The sequence below is a fragment of the Mobula hypostoma genome, chromosome 11 (genome assembly GCF_963921235.1).
Source record: "Mobula hypostoma chromosome 11, sMobHyp1.1, whole genome shotgun sequence".
Taxonomy (NCBI): domain Eukaryota; kingdom Metazoa; phylum Chordata; class Chondrichthyes; order Myliobatiformes; family Myliobatidae; genus Mobula; species Mobula hypostoma.
In genome coordinates, this window is record NC_086107.1 from 94,163,631 (window position 1) to 94,182,665 (window position 19,035).

Sequence of the window (19,035 nt, forward strand, 5' to 3'; positions counted from 1 at the left end):
TTGCAAACTGAGTGGGTAGTTGGAGATACCAGGCACAGCGCCTTTGACGGTTGCTGTGGGAACTAGCCTGAAGGACTGAATGGTCTCCATGTTCCTACAATCAGTACAGGCTGTCCTGAAATGAGTCGGGAGTCATTCTAGGTGGTGCAGCCTAGTCCTGTTCATTTTCTTGCTTGTTCTCATAGAGCTGTAGCACAGAAACAGGCCCTTCAGCCCATCTAGTCCCTGCCAAACTGTTGTTCTGCCTAGTCCCATCTGGACTGTAGCCCTCCATGCCACTCCCATCCAAGTATTCATCCAAATTTCTCTTAAATGTTGAAATCAAACCCACATCCACCACTTCTCCTGGCAAAATCTAAATATTCTCCTATTTTAAAAGTAGTTATAAAGAAGCCACTCGTTCCATCAAGTCTAGGCCATCTCTCAGAGCAATGCCATTCCGTCTCCATTTCCCTGTAACCTGCTCTCTCAATGATCATCGACTCCCCTGACTTTCCTGCCAACTGCTTAAACCAGCAGTGATTTAACTAGTAACCTGTCTCTACTTGGGATGGGGGAGGAAACCAGAGAGCCAGGGGGAGACGCACAGGGAGAACAAATAATCTCCCCACAGTCCCGGAGGTCAGGATTAAACCTGGGTCTCTGGAGCCAAGAGGCAGCAGCACTATCCATTGCGTCCCCCAGTACAAAGTGTCCTTCATTGGACTCTGGGTGAGGTAGGACGCAGGCTCAAAACAGGTACGACAAGCAAGAGGAGGATTTATTGAAATATTTTGTGTATGCAAATATGCTCCCTCCAGAATATCCTGTTTCCACATTCCTTCATTCAAGAGGATGGTATTAGGAGTCTTTCAGATTCTTCCTCTGAAGCTTTTAACAGCAGCCCAAACTTGCGAGGTAATCGAAGTTGAAAGTTGAAAGTTCAAAGTAACTTTATTATCAAAGTACATATATGTATTGCTGGTGTACTCAATAAATCCAAAATAGAATAATAACCATAATAGTGAAAGACCGCACCTCTGGGGTATTCAACCAGTGTGCAAAAACAACAAACTGTGCAAACACAAAAAGGAAGATATAATAATAAACAGCTAAGCAATAAATATCGAGAACATGAGACGAAGAGTCCTTGAAAGTGAGTTAATAGGTTGTGGGAACATTTCAGTGATGGGGCAAGTGATGTTATCCCCTCTGGTTCAAGAGCCTGATGGTTGAGGGGTAATAACTGTCCCTGAACCTGGTGGTGTGAGTCCTGAGGCTCCTGTACCACCTTCCTGATGGCAGGAGTAAGAAGAGAGCACGACCTGGGTGGTGGGGATGCCTGATGTTGGATGCTGCTTTCCTACGACACTGTTTCATGTAGATGTGCTCTGTGGTGGGGAGGGCTTTACCCGTGATGGGCTGGGCTGCATCAGCTACTTTTTGCAGGATTTTCTGTTCAAGGGCATTGGTGTTTCCATACCAGACCATGAGGCACTTCGTCAATATACTCTCCACCACACACCTGAAGAAGATTGTCAAAGTTTTAGATGTCTTTTGTCTTGCTCACTAATGCATTGGCGAGAGAGTGAGAGAGTGAGAGAGAGAGAGAAGAAGGATGTGGAGAGACCAGATCATCTGTGACTGTTCTCCTCAGCGCAAGGAGATCAGATTGAGCTCTACGAAATCTTGAAGGGTATTAGTTGGATAATTAATGAGAATCTGCTCCCATTGTTAAGGACGTTGAGTAGCACAAATAAACAGACTTCCAAAAAACTGGCAAAAGAAGTTGACTGGAGATGAACCTTCTCGTTCACCCTGCTTCTATTGACAAGTCTATCGGCCAGTGGGTTGGATAGGAGGGGTGGGAAATATGAGTGGGTTTGTTTGTCAAATGTACGTCAAAACAAACAGTGAAATGCTTTGCTTTGCGTCAATGATTATGGTCCAAAGATTATGCTGGACAGGCCACAAGTGTCGCCACGCTTCGGGTACCGACACCGCACGCCCACATTTACCGACACCGACCTGTATGTCTTTGGAACGGGTGAGGACACTGGGGAGCCCGGAGGAAACCCGCGCGGCCATGGGAAGGATGTAGGAACTCCTTACAGATAGTGGCGGGAACTGAACCCCCGATCGCTCATCACTGGCCTGTAAAGCGTTGCGTTAACCACTATGCCACCATGCAGTATCACATTGCAAGTAACCAAATACACAGAGACAGGAGGATCTTGGCCTATTTCCTTCCGGATGCTGCCTGACCCCACTGAGTTCCTCCAGCATTTTGTGTACACTATTCAAATATACAATGGCAGCCATCAATTAATCAGGAACCAGTGCAATAAGCAGAGGAAATTAACCACAATGGAAAGTGCACCAACTTCTCCCAGACGAAGCTGGTTACTTCTGTCAGAAGTGCGGAGAGTGGAGGATGGGTACACTGATACATGGAGGGACCATTCAGCCCGTCAGCAGCAGCAACTCAGCTGACAGGAATGATTGACAGCAAGGTCAACCAATCACGGCCGCTCTCCAGTGAGGGAGGGTTTTTCCACAGCTGGCTTACACACCAAGAGCCCATTGTGAAGGGGAGCAGCCTTCGAAAGGAAGCTCCAAGCTTGAAAAGGAGAATGCGGAAGCAGCGAGACTAAGTGGGATCATGGGAAACTTGGCTGCATGGATTCAGAATTGGCTTGCCCACACAACCTGAAGGCAGAATACAGGGTTAATGGCAGGACTCTTAACAGTGTGGAGGAACAGGGCATCCTTGAGTTTCATTTCTACCGATCCCCCAAGGCTTCTGCGCAGTAGATAGCATGCTTAAGAAAGTGTGTGGCATGCTGGCTTTCGTCAGTTGGGCATTGAGTTCAAGAGCTGCGAGGTAATATCACAGCTCTATAAAACTTTGGTCAGACCACACTTGGAATGACGTGTTCATTTCTAGTCACCTCACTATAGGAAGGATAGGAAAGCTTCACAGAGACAATGGAGGGCTACGTGAGAAGGGAAGGTTGGATTGATCTTTGGGTAGGTTAAATGGTCAGCACAACATCGTGGGCTGAAGGGCCTGTACTGTGCTGTAATGTTCTATGTTCGAAGTGTAGTAGATCTATCAAATAAATGCAGTGTGGATGAGAGAGGCCTACATTAGGGGGCAACAAATGCAGAAATTCCAGCGGAGAACTCTAGATGTGAAAACTGCAAATGAAACTCGTTGAGGTTAACAACAAGGGGAAGTCAGAGATGCAGAAGGAAAAGCGGTATTTGAAAGGGTTAAGTGATTAGCGATGGGTCACATGCTATCATGGACAGAATGGGCTGAATAGCCTCTCTCTTTGTTCTAAGTACCGCAGAACGCCATTTTGGAAATGTTAATTCACAACAGAAAGTTAAGTTAAATGTCTTTACCCGGAGCGTAGCAGAAGGTGTATCTTGCCATACTGCTTTATATTTTCTGTCCTTCATCACCTTCCTTGTGTTTCCCCTCCTCCTCCCTTTCTCCCCTCCCCTTCTTTACTTTACATTTCCTATTCTTGTTGCCCTCTCACCCCTTCTCCTCCTCACTTGCCCATCACCTCCCTCTGATTCCCTTCATCCTTCCCCTTTTCCCATCGTCTACTCTCTTCTCCTATTAGATTCCTTCTTCTTCCTGCCTTTACATCTTCCACCTATCCCCTCCCAGCTTTTTACTTAATCATCCCTTCCCCATCCATCCACCTTCCCCCTGACTTGGTCCCACCGATCACCTGCTGACTTTTACTTCATCCCTTCCCCACCTACTTATTCTGGCCTCTTCCCCTTTCCTTTCCTATTCCAATGAAGGGTCTCGGCCCAAAATGTCGACTGTTTATCCCTCTCCACAGACGCTGACTTCCTCCGGCATTGTGTGTGTGTTGCTCTGCTTTATATTCGTTAGACAGTTCACTCGTTACAGGACTTGCGAAGCAAGATAACAAGATGGAGACAGAGGTCAAGGGGTTGGCCATCCCCGCTGACCACAGAGCATCCTTTCCATGGCCCTAAGGGGTCTTGACCAATGGTCGCAAGGCGTTTAGTTGACTCAAGATCATGTTACAGAAGTCTCCACTTCTGCAAGTCAGGCTGTCAGCAAACCACAAAAACAAGCACGATCATCAGAACAGAGTTTGTCTTGATAAGTCAGCTTCTGGCTGCCAGGAAGGCACGAACAAGTTAGTACGTAGAACCCCAAACTGTACAGCGGAGTACAGGCCTTTCGGCCCACAGTGTTGTGCCAACCATTTAACCAACTCCAAGATCAATCTAACCCTTCCCTCCCACATACCCCTCCATTATTCTATCTAAGTCTCTCTTTAATGGCCCTAATGTATCTGCCTCCATCACAACCCCTGGCAGTGGGTTCCACACACCCACTGCTCTCTGTGTAAAAAAACTTACATCTGACGTGCCCCCTATACTTTCCTCCAATCACCTCCAAGTATTGCTCCCCTTGTACGAGCTATTTCCATCCTGAGAAAAAGCCCCTGGCTGTCCGTTCAACCTATGCCTCTGATTATCTTGTACACCTCTATCAAATCACCCCTCAGCCTCCTTCGCTCCAAAGAGAAAAGCCCCAGCTCGCTCAGCCTATCTTTGTTAGACACGCTCTCCAATCCAGGCAGCATCCTGGTAAATCTCTTCTGAAGCTTCCACATCAGAAGGACTTTGGCTGGTCTCCACATTCTTTCTAGTTGGTGGGGTTGAGGTGCTGGTTAGTGCTGCACCCTATCCAGACGAAACCAGCACCCCTCTCTCAAAATGGTTGCAGGATTCCAGGGTGGGACAAGAAGCAAGTTTCACACAGAATTTCATAGACGTTCACATAGCACCAACCTCAAAGAGAGAGATGGTATTCTAGATGTGAGAAACATGGTCTGATTGTCACTAAGATTACCAACATGGAGAATATAACACCATAGGGTGAGAAAGGGGAAGGAGCGTTTAACCCTGCGTATGGCCCCAAGGGTTGAAAAATAGAAACGTTTTGAAGAAAAATCGTAAACACAGGGGATCCTGTAAATGCTGGAAATCCAGAGCAACCTACTCAAAATGCTGGAGGAACTCAGCAGGTCAGGCAGCATCCATGGAGAGGAATAAACAGTCAACGCTTAGGGCCAATACGCATTATCAAGACCCATCCTGATGAAGGATCCCCGCAAAGAAAAAAGGTCTGTTGCTCTGCCCACCACAGGAGGGATAAGGAGGCTTTGGAGAGGGCGAAGAAGAGGTCCTCCAAGATGCTGTAAGGAGGAATTGGACGAACATGGGTTGTATTCTCTGGTGATATTCTGGTTACAGTAAAGGTGTTTAAACAGAGGCCGTCACTGCAAAAGCCAATGGCAACATCTGTGCTCCTACCAAACCCTGCACCAGCTTGGTGGTTAGGTTACTGAAGTGACACCTGGAACCCTAGCGCTCAGTCCAAAGGTCATAGGGGCATAAGAGAGTCCGTAAGTCATAGAATCAGTTCAGAGTCGAGGTGAGTGAAGTTAGCCACACTGGTTCAGAAGCCTGGTGGTTGAAGAGTGAAAACAATTCCTGAACTTTTGTTTTTTAAGTACTACAACACAGTAACAGGCCCTTTGGTCCCTCAAGTCGGAGTCGAACTATGATTCTGCCTGGTCCCATCGACCTGCTCCTGGAACTGAAATTAAACATGACCATAATGATTGTCAAGGTGTGGGTTCGAGTCCAGTCACAGTACCTTGGGTGCTTAAAATTAAATGAAATAATAGAACATAGAACAGTACAGCACACAGACAGGCCCTTCAGCCCACAGTGTCATGCCAAGCCAATTAAAGTAGTAATCAGATGGCTAATTAAACTAGTCTCTTCTACCAACATAAGGTCCATATCCCTCCACTTCCCTCACATTCGTGTGCCTATCTAACCTCAGAAGTCCCTGATGTATCTACCTCTACCACCAGCCCAGGCAGCGCATTCCACGCACCCACCACTCCCCGTGTGAAAAACGTACCCCCCACATCTCCTTTGAAATTACCCCCTCTCACCGTAAACACATGCACTCTGGTGTTAGACATTTCAGCCCCGTCTGTCTACTCCATCTGTGCCTCTCACAGTTTTATGAACCTCGATCAGATCTCCCCTCAGCCTCTGGCACTCCAGAGAAAACGACCCAAGTTTGTCCAGCCTCCCTTTGTAGCTCACGCTCTCTAATCCAGGCAGCATCCTGGTGAACCTCTCCTGCACCCTCTCCAAAGCCTTGACATCCTTCCTGTAGTGGTACGACCAGAACTGCACGCAATACTCCAGATGTGGCCTGACCAGAGTTTCATAAAGTTGCAACATAACTTCCTGACTTTTGAACTCCAAGCCTCAACTAATAAAAACAAGCATGCATAAGCCTTCTTAACCGTCTTACCAACCTGTGTAGCCATTTTCAGGGAGTTATGAACTTGGCCCATGAGTCTTCTACACTATCCACGACACCATCTACAGATTACTAATACACCCATTACATTTTCATCCAGGTCATTCATATACATCGCCAACAGCAGAGGTCCCAGTACAGATTCTAGTCACAGACCGCCAGCCAAAATAAGTCCCTTCGATTTCTTCTCTGTCCTCTTGAGACAAACCCGTTCTGAATTCAGACGGCCAATTTGCCGTGGTTCCTATGCATCTTAATCTTCTGGATGAGCCTCCCATGAGGTACCTTGTCAAATGCTTTACTAAAGTCCACGTAGACAACATCCACAGCTCTACTTCCATCAACTACCTTTGTCACCTCATTAAAAAATGCAAGTTAGTAAGACACAACTTGCCCCACACAAAGATATGATGGCTTTCTCTAATTAGATTCTCCCTAAGAATTCACTCCAGTAACTTTCCTACCATTGACGTGAGACTCACTGGTCTATAGTTTCCAGGATTATTCCCGGATTCCTTCTTGAATAATGGAACATCATAAGCTACTTGCCAGTCCTCTGGGACCTTGTCTGTGGCTTCAGAGGACAACACAAAGATATTGATTAGGGCTCTAGCAATCTCTTTTCTTGTCTTTCTCAATAACCTGGGGTATATCCCACTAGACTCTAGTTACTTATCCACCTTAAAGCTCCTTAAAAGACCTAACACCACCACCTCCTTTACCTCAAAATGCCCTAGCAGATCAATACACTCAACACTGATCTCCCTATCCTCCACGTCCTTCTCCTAGGTAATACTGCTGTAAAGTAGTCATTAAGGCCCTCACCCAAATTCTTCACATCTGAGCAAATGTTTCCCTCTTTATCCCTGAGTGGTCCTACCCTCTCCCTAGTTATCCTCTTGCTCTTGATGTATAAAATTCCTCGGGATTCTCTTTAATCCTACTTACCAAGTACTTTCATGGCCCCTCCTCACGTTCCTAATTCCCTTCTTGAGTTCTTTTTCCAGCTTCTTTATAATCCTCAAGGGCTCTGTTTGATTTCTAGCTTCCTAAAAGGAAGATACTTCTCCTTTTCCTTCTTGACTAAGTTCATCATCCCTCTCAACATCCTCACTTCTCCTACATTGGCATCCTCATTCTTCCTTCTGACTGGAACATACCCATCCTGTACTCTGCACAGTTAATCTTTAAGCACCCTCCACAAGTCAGATGTGAACTTGCCCAAAAGCAGCTGGTCCCAATTAACTCTCCCAAGTTTCTACCTCATGCTCTCGTAATTTGCCCACCTACAATTTAAGACTGTCCCGCAAGGTTCGTGATCCTTAGAACGTCCTGATCTATAGCTAACTTAAAACTTAAGGAGTTGTGGTTAATGTTCCCTAACTGTTCACCCACTGAAAGGTCTGTCACCTAGCCAGGCGCATTACCAAACACCAGGTCCAGTACAGCTCCTCCTCTTGCTGGTGATCGTAAAGCCACCGGATAGTTGTAAGTAACCTCTGCCTCACTGGTATCCCTCCTGGGAAGGGAATCCGGCTACCAGACCTCAATCAGTCAGTCAACCACTGCCACAAGAAAGCAGCATCCATCATCAAGGACCCCCACCAGCCAGCCCATGCTCTCTTCTCACTGCTACCATCAGGAAGGAGGTACAGGAGCCTCAGACCCTACACCACCAGGTTCAAAAACAGTTATTGCCTCTCAGCCATCAGACTCCTGAACCAGTGTGCATAATTTCACACATCTCAACTCTAGAGTGGTTCCAACCTATGGACTTTCATTCAGGAACCCTACAACGTACGTTCTCAGTATTATTTATTTCTTGATTTTTATATTCGCATAGTTTGTTGCTTATTGGTTATTTGTCAGTCTCTGTGCATAGTTTTTCATGAATTATATTGCATTTCTTTGTTCTACTGTGAATGCCTGCAAGAATATGAATCTCAAGATAGAATATGGTGACGTACACATACTTGATAATAAATTTACTTTGAAACTTCTGAAACTCTGGCCAACACATGAATCTGGTATGATCAATGCCAGCCCAGGTCCCGGTTAATTAATAATCAGATATTTCATTCCCAAGAGCATCTCAATTGTTGAGATGTGTCAACATATCATCTGACCATTACTGAGACAGAATGCTGGAAACATCAGCTGGTCAGTCAGCATCTTTGGAAAGAGAAACTACTTCAGATTTCAAGCAGAAATTTTCATTTGCTGACGAATGCAGAACCTTCTCACACCACAGGGCTGTATATCACTGTCTCAGGCGCCTTTCTCAGGACTCCACATCAGAATGTTTGGTGTTTAACTACACAATGTGAGGTGAGAACCCAGGGTAACGCTGATGGTGTTAGCCTCTGATAAACACGGTTGATACGCTGCTGATCGGAAACGTTTAGCTGGTTCCCATAGATCCAAAGATAACAGTGAACATTAACGAGATACGCCAACCAACATTCCTCTTTAGGGTTGCACTTCTTGGCGTCACCTGCATTCCCCGAGACATTTCCTCAACCTCAATTTCACTCGTGGAAAAGCGTGATTACCACCCCTACCTGATACCATTTTTGTTCAAAAACACAAGAGATCCTGCAGATGCTGGAAATCCAGAGCAACACGGCACAAAATCCTGGAGGAACTCAGCAGGTCTGGTAGCATCCATGGAGGGGAATAAACAGTCACCAGTTTCAACCTAAAATATCAACCGTTTATTCCTCTCCATAGATGCTGCCCAGCCTGCTGAGTTCATCCAGCATTCAGATTCATTTATTTGTCACACGTACATCGAAACATACAGTGAAATACGTCGTTTGCATCAACAACCAACACAGCCTGAGGATGTGCCGGGGGCAGCCCGCGAGTGTCGCCACATCTTCCAGTACCAACATGGCCTACCCACGATGCTTAGCAGAACAAATCAAGCAACAACAACAGGAAAACACACACACACACACACACACACACACACAGGTTGCCTCTCGGCCTCCAACCGCCAGTACCCCCCTCACCCCCCCAGACTTGCAGACACCAGGCCTTCAACCTCCAGTTCCTGGCCCCATCTCACAGATCTGCAGACTCTCCTTCTGCCTCACTCTCTTCACCAGGTTGACTCCAGTGGTTGCTCTGATTTCACCTCCCCGTTACCCAGAGCCCTCTGCTCCACACACTCATCCGTCACACTACCAACTGCCATGTGCTAGGATGTGTTGGTATTTAAAAACATAAAGTCAATGTTCCACTCACTTGATCGGCCCCGGTTCTTTGCTACTGCTTGTCCTAAAGGAGTTGTCAGGGTCTACTATCCAAACCTGGTTCGCCCAAGGAGGTTGCTGGTCATCGGCCTCTCGCCTGGGTTTGATGGCAGGTCCCACAGTTACGCTGCTCATTGTGAGCGACCGTAATTTATGATGGAACAGTGCTATAAACTACCACTGTAGATCGGAGAAATGGTTCGTGCTTTTTTTTTCTGAAGTCAGTTTCACATTGTTTGCAATGTTGACTAATTCCAGACTTCCTGGCTTTTTTAGAGAAGTGACCTTGCACTGGAACACATCGAATCCTCTAACTTCTGGTAATTTATACCCATCCCCCTTCTCTCTTTTTCCAGTCCCCATTCTGGTTACCCCCTTACCCCTTCTCTTCTCCTTGCCTGCCCATCACCTCTCTCTGGCGCCCTTCCTCCATCCCTCTATCCCACGGTCCACTCTCCTCTCCTACCAGATTCATTCTTCAGACATCCACCACTTCCACCTATCAGCTCCCAGCTTCTTACTTCATATCCTCCCGCCACCCCTGTCACCCACTCACCTGGTTTCGCCGATCATCTGCCAGCTTGTCCTCCTTCCCCTCCTCCCCCCCACCTCCTTATCTGAACTCTGCTCTCTTCCTTTCCGTTCCTGATGAAGTCTCGGCCTTTGCGTGGCCCAGCACTTGTGACCTTACATTGGAATGGCCACACCCACGGAGCGCACGGCAGAAGCCAAAAGCAGGCTTTTGTCGTTTACTGGCACTTTCCATTTGATGACCGCCCGCCCTCTCGCCCTCTGCTGCTCAAGCATGGCAGACGTTGGTTAATGTCAACACACAACGGGTTGCATCAAATCGGTAGAACTTTCTACGGATGTTCCGCAGAGAGAATTCTGACTGCTAGCGTCACCGTCCGGTTTGGAAGCACCGATGCACACGATCGGAAAAAGCTGCAGAAAGTTGTAAACTCAGCCAGCTCCATCATGGGCACCATCCTCCCCCTTACTGAGGACATTTTTGAAAGCCGACGCCTCGTGGCTGGCATCCATCGCGATTGACCCTCGCCATCCAGCACAGGCCCTCTTCTCATTACTACCACCAGGGAGGAGGTACAGGAGCCTGAAGACACACACTCAACACTTCAGGGATGGCTTCTTCCCGTCCAACATTAGACTTCTGAACAGTCCATGAATTGATGAATGCTACCTCATTATTTTGTACTCTTTTTCCTCTATCTATCTGTCTTATCTATCTATCTATCTATTCATTTATCCATCTATCCATCTATTTATCCATCTATCCATCTATCTAACCATCTATCGATCTACCTAACCATCTATCTATCCTTCTTTCTATATATCCATCTGTATGTATATTCTTATTGTCATTTATAGTCATTTGTATGTATTACACTGCACTGCTGCTAAGAAAGAACAAATTTCATGACTTACAATATGGGTGGTGGAGTGGAGATACATCTCCACCAAAGGCTCTCCTTCTCTCCACCAGCCTGCAGGTCACCCTTGGGGAAGGTGTAGCACCTGCAGGCTAGAGGGGGGAAGGAACACCTTACACTTGCAGGGTCATGTGAAGCCATGGGAGTGGATGGTGGATGGTCGTATGAGCAGCTGGTGCACATCACAAGTCCTGGTTATGGGACCACTGACACCAGGCAGACAATCTCTGAAGAGCATTGATAATGGCTGGGGTCATCCGTCTTGTAAAGACACTGCCCAGAAGAAGGCAATGGCAATCCATTTCTGTAGAAAAATTTGCCAGAGACAATCATGGACATGGAAAGACCATGTTTGCCCACGTCATACGACACAACACATAACAAACAAATGAACAATATGTCAGTGATGATAAACCGATGTCATCCATACCCCTGAGAGGTGATCTTCAAAGGAAGGCTCCAGCTGGAAACTTGGAACTCTTACATACATTGCTATGGATTTATGGGGTGAGAAAGATGACGCTCCATCTTTGTCATTGACCCAAACTGCTCCAAGACATTTAGGAAGGCCAAGGAACTTCCTCAAAGGAGCTACCCCACTGATGATGGCCCCTTGTGGCCGGTTGGGTTTATTAATATTGGAGGTTTGGGAGGAAGTTGTTGGTTAGAGTACATTTTGAGGCTAGGTGAAGAGGAGAAATTAAACTAAAGGGGGGGGGTAATTCTGTGCATACAAAATGCTGAAGGAACTCAGCAAGTCATGCAGCGTCTATGGAGGGGAATAAAGGGTTGACATTTTGGGCCGTGTTGCTTCATCAAGGACTGGAAAGGAAGGGGGCAGAACCCAGAATAAGAAAGTGGGGGGAGGAGAAAGAGTTCAAGCTGATGGGTGATAGGTGAGACCAGGTGAGGGGGAAGGTGGGTGGGTAGAGGAGGGAGGAGGGAAGAAGTAGGAAGCTAGGAAGTGATGGGCAGAAGAATAAAGGGCTGAAGAAGAAGGAAGCTGAGAGGACAGGAAAAGAGAAGGAGTGAGAGGGGAGCCAGAATGGGGTACGGGAAAAGGGAGAAGGGGAAGGGGGAGAACTTGCAGGAAATTGGAGAAACTGATATTCATGCCATCAGGTTGGAGGCTCCCAGATGGAATATGAAGCCTTGGTGCTTGTCTCACATTCACCCTGGAAGTCATCTGAAACAACGCTGAGTGCACTCTGCTGTTAAGGTTTTAAAACAGCCGATCCCCAACTGCATTCAGAAACATCTGTCATTCTGTTTTCTTCAAGGACTGCGAACAAATGTATTGTTGGTACTGCTGAAAGTCAACAGGACATACTACAACAACAACAGCCTGCATTTATGTACCACTTTTACCATCATCAATGTCCCAAGGGTTTCATTTGGAGGGGTATGGAAGGCTATGATCCAGTTGCGTGTTGATGGGACTAGGCAGGGTAGTTCAACACACACTAGATGGGCTGAAGGGCCTGTTTTGTGCGGTAGTGCCCTATGGGGGGGGCACACTAGCGTAACACTTTACAGTGTCAGTGATTTGGGGTTCGATACCCATCACTGTCTGTGAGGAGTTGGTACGATCTCCCAGTGGGTTTCCCCCAGCTGCTCCAGTACCCTCCCACACTCCAAAGACGTACGAGTTTGGGTTAATAAATTGCAGGCATGCTATGTTGGCGCAGGAAGCATGGTGACCCCCCCAACACATCCTTGGACTGTGTCAGCCATTGGTGAAGACGATGTATTTCACTGCACGTTTCGATGTTTTGATGTACACGTGACAAATAAAGCTAATCTTAATCTGACTGTGAAAGGATTATTGGAGAAGGGGCTCTATAGTTGAAGGCACTGCTATCAATGGTGGGGTGAAGGAAGGTGAGTGAACATTGGAAACCAGCACTGGGTGAACCAAAGGAGGCCTATGCAATCAGTAGCCACTTTATTAGGTACACTTGTACAGTCAGTCAGTGGGTGCCGTCCCGAATCCAGGGTTGGTGGCTATGCACCTCCATCTTCTTCGATCTTGCGACAGCACCGAGTACAGCCTCTCCTCCAGTTTGTTCTCGCTGGCTGCCTTGGCACTGCCCACCGCCGCCGAACTCGAGCCCGAGGCCGTGTTGGCCTCCAGCCGCGGCCACTTCTTCGAGCTCTGCCCTTCCTTAGGCGGAGGCCTCGGGAGGTCCAGGCACAAGGAGCAGCGCCCGAGTTCATCATGTCTCTTCTAACTAGGTGCATAGCATACGATTCGTAGATACGTGTTGAGGCTTTAATCTCTTCCACGGAAGATGGCCGTTGGCTCACAAGGAGCTCATCCACTCCTTGTGTCAGGTCTTGATTTTTTTAGTCCTACTGGGTGTCCTCACACCCTCCTCAACAGACTAAGTCCGGTGGGGGAGCCGGCCCAAGTCACCGACCACTCGACCATGGCCCCCGGCCGAGTGCCGGGCGCCCGCCCCCCACCAAATCTCTTCGAGCGTCCGGCGCCTGACCGAAAACCATGGTCAAACACCTGTACACCTGCTCATTAATGTTAGTATCGAATCAGCCAATCAGCTTAATACATAAGAGTATGCAGACATGGTCAAGAGGTTCAGTTGTTGTTCAGACCAAACATCAGATTGGGAAAGAAACGTGACTTGATCGTTGGTGCCAGATGGGGTGACTTGAGCATCTCAGAAACTGCTGATCTCCTGGGACATTCACGCACAACAGCCTCTGGAGATTACTGAGAATGGTGCAAGAAACAAAAAAACAAAACATCCAATGGGCAGCAGTTGTGTGGGCAAAAACGCCTTGCTCAAGCAAGAGGTCGGGGGAGAACGGCCAGAGTGGTTCAAGCTGGCAGGAAGGCAACGGTAACTCAAAAACACACAGCTCGTCAAACCTTGAAGTGGACGGGCTACAGCAGCAAAGGACGGTGAACAAGCTCAGAGTGGCCATTTTATTAGGTACAGGAGGTATTCGGTTACAAAGTCACGGAGTGGCCAGAGATTTGTTGAAGATAAAGAAAATAAAATTTGAATAACCTCAATGCACAGAGGATAAAATAAGTACAACATATACAATTGCAAGCACTGTTTCTGTTAGCGAAATATTCCAGCTTTTGTTGGGGGATTTAGCAGCCTGGTATTGACATACTGCTGGGAGAGAAACAAGTCACATCTGTACAAGCCCAACTACACTGCATCGATAGTTCAAAACAGATGCTGTGACTGTACAGCTGGTTGTATGAGACTGGTGGGCACATGTAGACGGGCAGGTTTCTTACACGGACGCAAAACTTCAAGAGAATACTTGTAGCTGTAAAGCGCACGAGGATATTTTGAGATTCTAAAGGGGCATGCTGTAAAAGGAAGCAGTTTCTTTGTACGCAACTTTTGGGTTATATGTCGCCAATCCATTTTGGAAACATATTTAATCTCTGGAATGGGCAGTCTAAAAATTAAACCTGGGCTGCCTCATTAACCAAAGAACATATAACAGAGCATACAGCACGGTTCAGACCCTTCACCCCGTGTCACTGTGCGGACCTTTTAACCTACTCTAAGATCAATCTGACCCTTCCCTTCCACATAGTCCTCCATTTTCTATCACCATTTCAGAGTCTCTTAAGTGCCCTTAACGCAGGGGTTCCCCACCTTTTTAAGCCATGGACTCCTATGTTAACTGAGAGATCCATGGACCCCAGTTTTGGGACCTCTGCCCTAATGTATCCGCCTGTACCAAAATTTGTGGCAGTGCATTCCATACACCGACCACTCTCTGTGTAAAAGCCCTACTCCCTTAAATTCAACCCCCCTACAATTATACCAATTCCCCTAAGACTCTCCAATTGATGTTTCAGGTCAACGGCCCCTCTGATTCAGAGCCCGAGACCTGAAGTGATATCTCTCCACAGATGCTGCCTGACCTGTTGGGTCTTTGCTGACTTTTTTTTTTAGCTCAGCTTTCCAGCTTTGGCAGTGTTTAGGTTCTCCACCCCACAAGATCTCGAACCCCCGACCCCACCACCACCCCGTCTGTAGACACCCCCTTACGTTGCCTCCAAGCAGTCATGCTCTGGAGGTGAGTCTTAATAGGCTGTGACGCATTCCTTCCATCAATCCATAAACATTTTCCATTGCTCAGCATAGCGAACATCAGCTTAAGTCCCGGCTGCACGGAGCCAAAGGGAGCAACTTTAAGAATGGCTCTCTGAGGCTGAGGCTCAGAGCCACAGTGGGTGATAGGCACCTCTGTTTCCTTATCAAATGAAGAATATTCATGGAACAGAGACAAGTACGGCAAAGTACAGGCCCTTCAGTCCACCATGTTAAGCCATTTCTTTAACCTACTCCAAGTTTAATCTAACCCTTCCCTCCCACATAACCCTCCGTTTTTCTATCACCCATATGCCTATCAAAGAGTTTCTTAAATGTCCATAATATATAGAGGATAACTGTGCTCTACATAAGACAACTGTGCTGCTCCAAAGAGCGTTATATGAGGTCATTCTTACCCTCGGCCATTGGGCTCTATAATGAGTCAACCTATAGCTGGGGAAGTGATGACCCTCTCCTGTCAGACTGGTTGACATAACTTACTTTTATTCTTCCTACTTCTAATATGTGCTCTTGTAATGCTACTGTGACACTCTAATTTGCTTTGGGATCAATAAAGTATCTATCTATCTATCTGCCTGTACCACCACCCCTGGCAGGGTATTCCACACACTCACCATTCTCTTACTTCTGATATCCCCCTATACTTCCCTCCAATCACCTTAAAACTATGCCCTCTTGTAGTAGCCTCCTCGGCCCTGGGGGAAAAAGTCTCTGGCTGTCCACATTTTCTGTGCCTCTTATCATCTGGTGCCCCTCTATCAAATCAACTCTTTCTCTCCAAGAAGAAAACTCCTAGTCCACTCAACCTTTCCTGTAAGGCACGCTCTCTAATCCAAATGAAAAGTCCCGATAAAGGGTCTCGGCTCTGCATTCCTTTCCATAGATGCTAATACCTGACCTGCTGAGTTCCTCAAGTATTTTGTCTGTGTACTGTACTCTCTAATCCAGGTAGCATCCTGGTCAATCTCCTCCGCGCCTTCTCTCTAAGTGCAAACATTAAACAAATTTTTCTTTGAAACATTGGGACGGGCCAACAAGTGGCCAAGCTGCAAATGAGAAACACGAGGAATTCTGCAGTCGCTGCAAGTGCTGAGGAACACACACACACACACACGAAATGCTGGAGGAAATCTGCAGGTCGGGCAGCATCTGCACAAAACGCCGAGATCCTCCAGCAGATTTCTGTGCGTGTTAAATTATCGACCTTCCTTCTGCCAGACAGACAGAAGGACGGCACAATCTTCGTTTGTGAACAGAAGTTGCCGCAAAAGACAAAAGAATATGCAAATAAGCTGTCTATTTATGTTAGCAAGCACCAATAATAAATAACGTTTTCAGAGAGCAGAGATGTGCCCAGCCAACATTCCCAGCCCCCAACAACATGGGCCAGAAGTGGAATAACTAACCCATCTTTACAGTGGAAAGTTGCCGGTATTAAATACCAACCACTTTTCCCTTTCCTGAAGCTCCTCACTCAGTTCTTGGAATTTCTGCCCCCTCGTATGAGCCATTTCCACCCTGGGAAAAAGACTCTGTCTGTCCATTCAGTCTACACATGTGCTACCAGCATCATCATGCACATAAATAAAGGCAGCTTTCCCCCCCAGAAAGTTATAGCCAATCTTTGCTGCAACACCAATCTTTGACAACTTTAGAAATGCGGCTACTCGCTGGAGTTTAGAAGAATGGGGGGGGGGGGGAATATCATTGAAATCTATCAAATATTGAAAAGCCGAGATAGAGTAGATGGAGAGAGGATGTTTCCTCTAGTGGGGGAGTCTAGGACCAGAGGGCACAGCCTCAGAATAGAGGGACGTCCATTTAGATGAGGAGGAATTTCTTTAGCCAGAGGGTGGTGAATCTGTGGAATTCATTGCCACAGAGGGCTGTGAAGGGCAAGTTACTGGGTATATTTAAAGCAGAGGTTGATAGGTTATTGATTAGTCACGACGTCGAAGGATGGGGGTGAAGGCAGGAGATGGGGTTGAGAGGAAAAATAAATCAGCCGTGATCAAATGGCGGAACAAACGATGGGCAGAATGGCTTGATTGTGCTCCTATGCCTTATGATCTTATGGTCTCAATTATTTTTACATATTTGTGTTTTAAATAAGTTTCAGATTAACTACCGTGAGTTTTTTTTAAATTAGCTTGTCAAAACACTTCCAAACGTCACAATACTCAGCCAATGGCACTGACACATTGTACATATTATAATCATAATTCGGGGTGATTTTTAACTCCAAACCTTACAGCCAAAAAGGCAATATCACAGACATGCACACTAAAAAAAACAAGGTCGCTGTCAAAAAGTATAACCGAAACATAACGTCAATTGCTTTAAAACAATTCACTGTCAAAGCTAAATTCGATTCATTTTCTTTACAGCCATTCCTATTGACGCCGTTAAAATTGTCAGCCCGATCGAATACCAAAGTAGAAGTGCTTGTCCCAAAAAGTTTTCAAACTATTAAGCGACTCCAGTGAAAGGAGGAAACCGCGATTGGAGGTGCCCGAAGGGGAGGCTTTATTGTCACATTGCATAATCAGACAACTCTTTTAAAAAGTTCTGAGTTTTGTTGCTGGCTTGTTTGTATGGGACGAGGCGTACGGCGGCGTTGGCAGTGAGGGTCCCTCTGGTAGCTCAATGGCTGCAGTGGGTCATACTTACTGCGGCGTCTCCAGAGTGTGCATGGCGAACACAGAAGAGGCGTGAAGTCAAGTCTTCAGTCTTGTTTCTTTTGAGAGCAAGCTCGTGTCCCTGCAAGCTTTTAAAAAATCTGAATTTTAGGGTGGGAGGAGCCTAATGTTCTGACTGCAAAAAAATCCCCTCAAGTTGCACAATCGATATCGCAGGGAGCTGTTTAGATCCTGTGTGCGAATGTTTTTTTGGCCGCGCGTGTGTGGCGGTGCAGCGCAGGGCAAAAAGCATCTTATTTCAGTGAAAATGACTCAGTGAACCCATTCTCTCACACAACCGTGGGATAAGTGAAAGAGCGAGGAACGCATCTGAAGTAGAACAGCTCTTGGAGGAGACACACTCGTAACTGAACCTGAGCGTCCGGTCCGGGAACAGTCGGGGAATCGGCGGAGAGGTTTTGCCTCGGATCCCGGCGGTGACAAAGCTGCATGTCTCCAGATCGCGGGGTGGTGGTGGGGGGGGGGGTCCTCTGTAACTGCTGGGAACCCCACTCTAACCACCCTTCTCAACCAGCAGAGATTACGCACACCGCGTACTTGTAGATCCCTCTGAATAAACTGGAGGGGGACCCTCCATTTTAGCTCCCCGTCGTCATTCAAGACAGTTCCTACTGCCTCTCCAGTACAATAATATATCCAGGGGCCAACAAGCACACACCCATCACACTCGGTGCCAAACCATTGCCAAGGAAGGATTCTTGGCTCAAGCTGAGCGCAGTCATTGAGCGATATTGTATCTGTTGTCGGATCCACCGTGTTCTCCGGAGGATAGATAAAGGCGCCGACCAGAAATGATCAGATTCAGATTCATGTATTTTATCACAGGTACGTCGAGACATAGTGGTGGCAGGATGAAGACAGGTCTCTGCCAAAGGAGGCGTGAAGCGCTCCCTTCCTCTTCTAGCCTGCAAATCTCCCTTAGGCAAGGCATAGCACCTACTTAGCCCGGATCAGGGCCAGGGTCAGGTAAAGCCATGGGAGCAAGAGGTTGATGGTTGTATGAGCAGCCAGTGCACATCACAATTCCTGGTTATGTGATCACTGACACCAGGTAGACAATCACTGAAGAGTATTGATAATGGCCCGGGTCACCGGTCTTGTAAAGACACTGCCCAGAAGAACCCAATG

At 47.0% G+C, this 19,035-nt stretch overlaps 1 protein-coding gene across 1 annotated transcript in view; it reads right to left on the minus strand.

The window, feature by feature from the left end:
* Positions 1 to 18,254, minus strand: part of LOC134354354 (transcription factor Spi-B-like) — a 42,888-nt gene extending 24,634 nt beyond the window's left edge. Inside the window, exon 1 of the mRNA XM_063063295.1 lies at positions 17,879 to 18,254. Coding sequence (XP_062919365.1) covers positions 17,879 to 17,901 — 23 coding nt within the window. The 5' untranslated portion in view covers positions 17,902 to 18,254. The remainder of the gene's footprint in view (positions 1 to 17,878) is intronic.
* Positions 18,255 to 19,035: the final 781 nt, after the last annotated feature.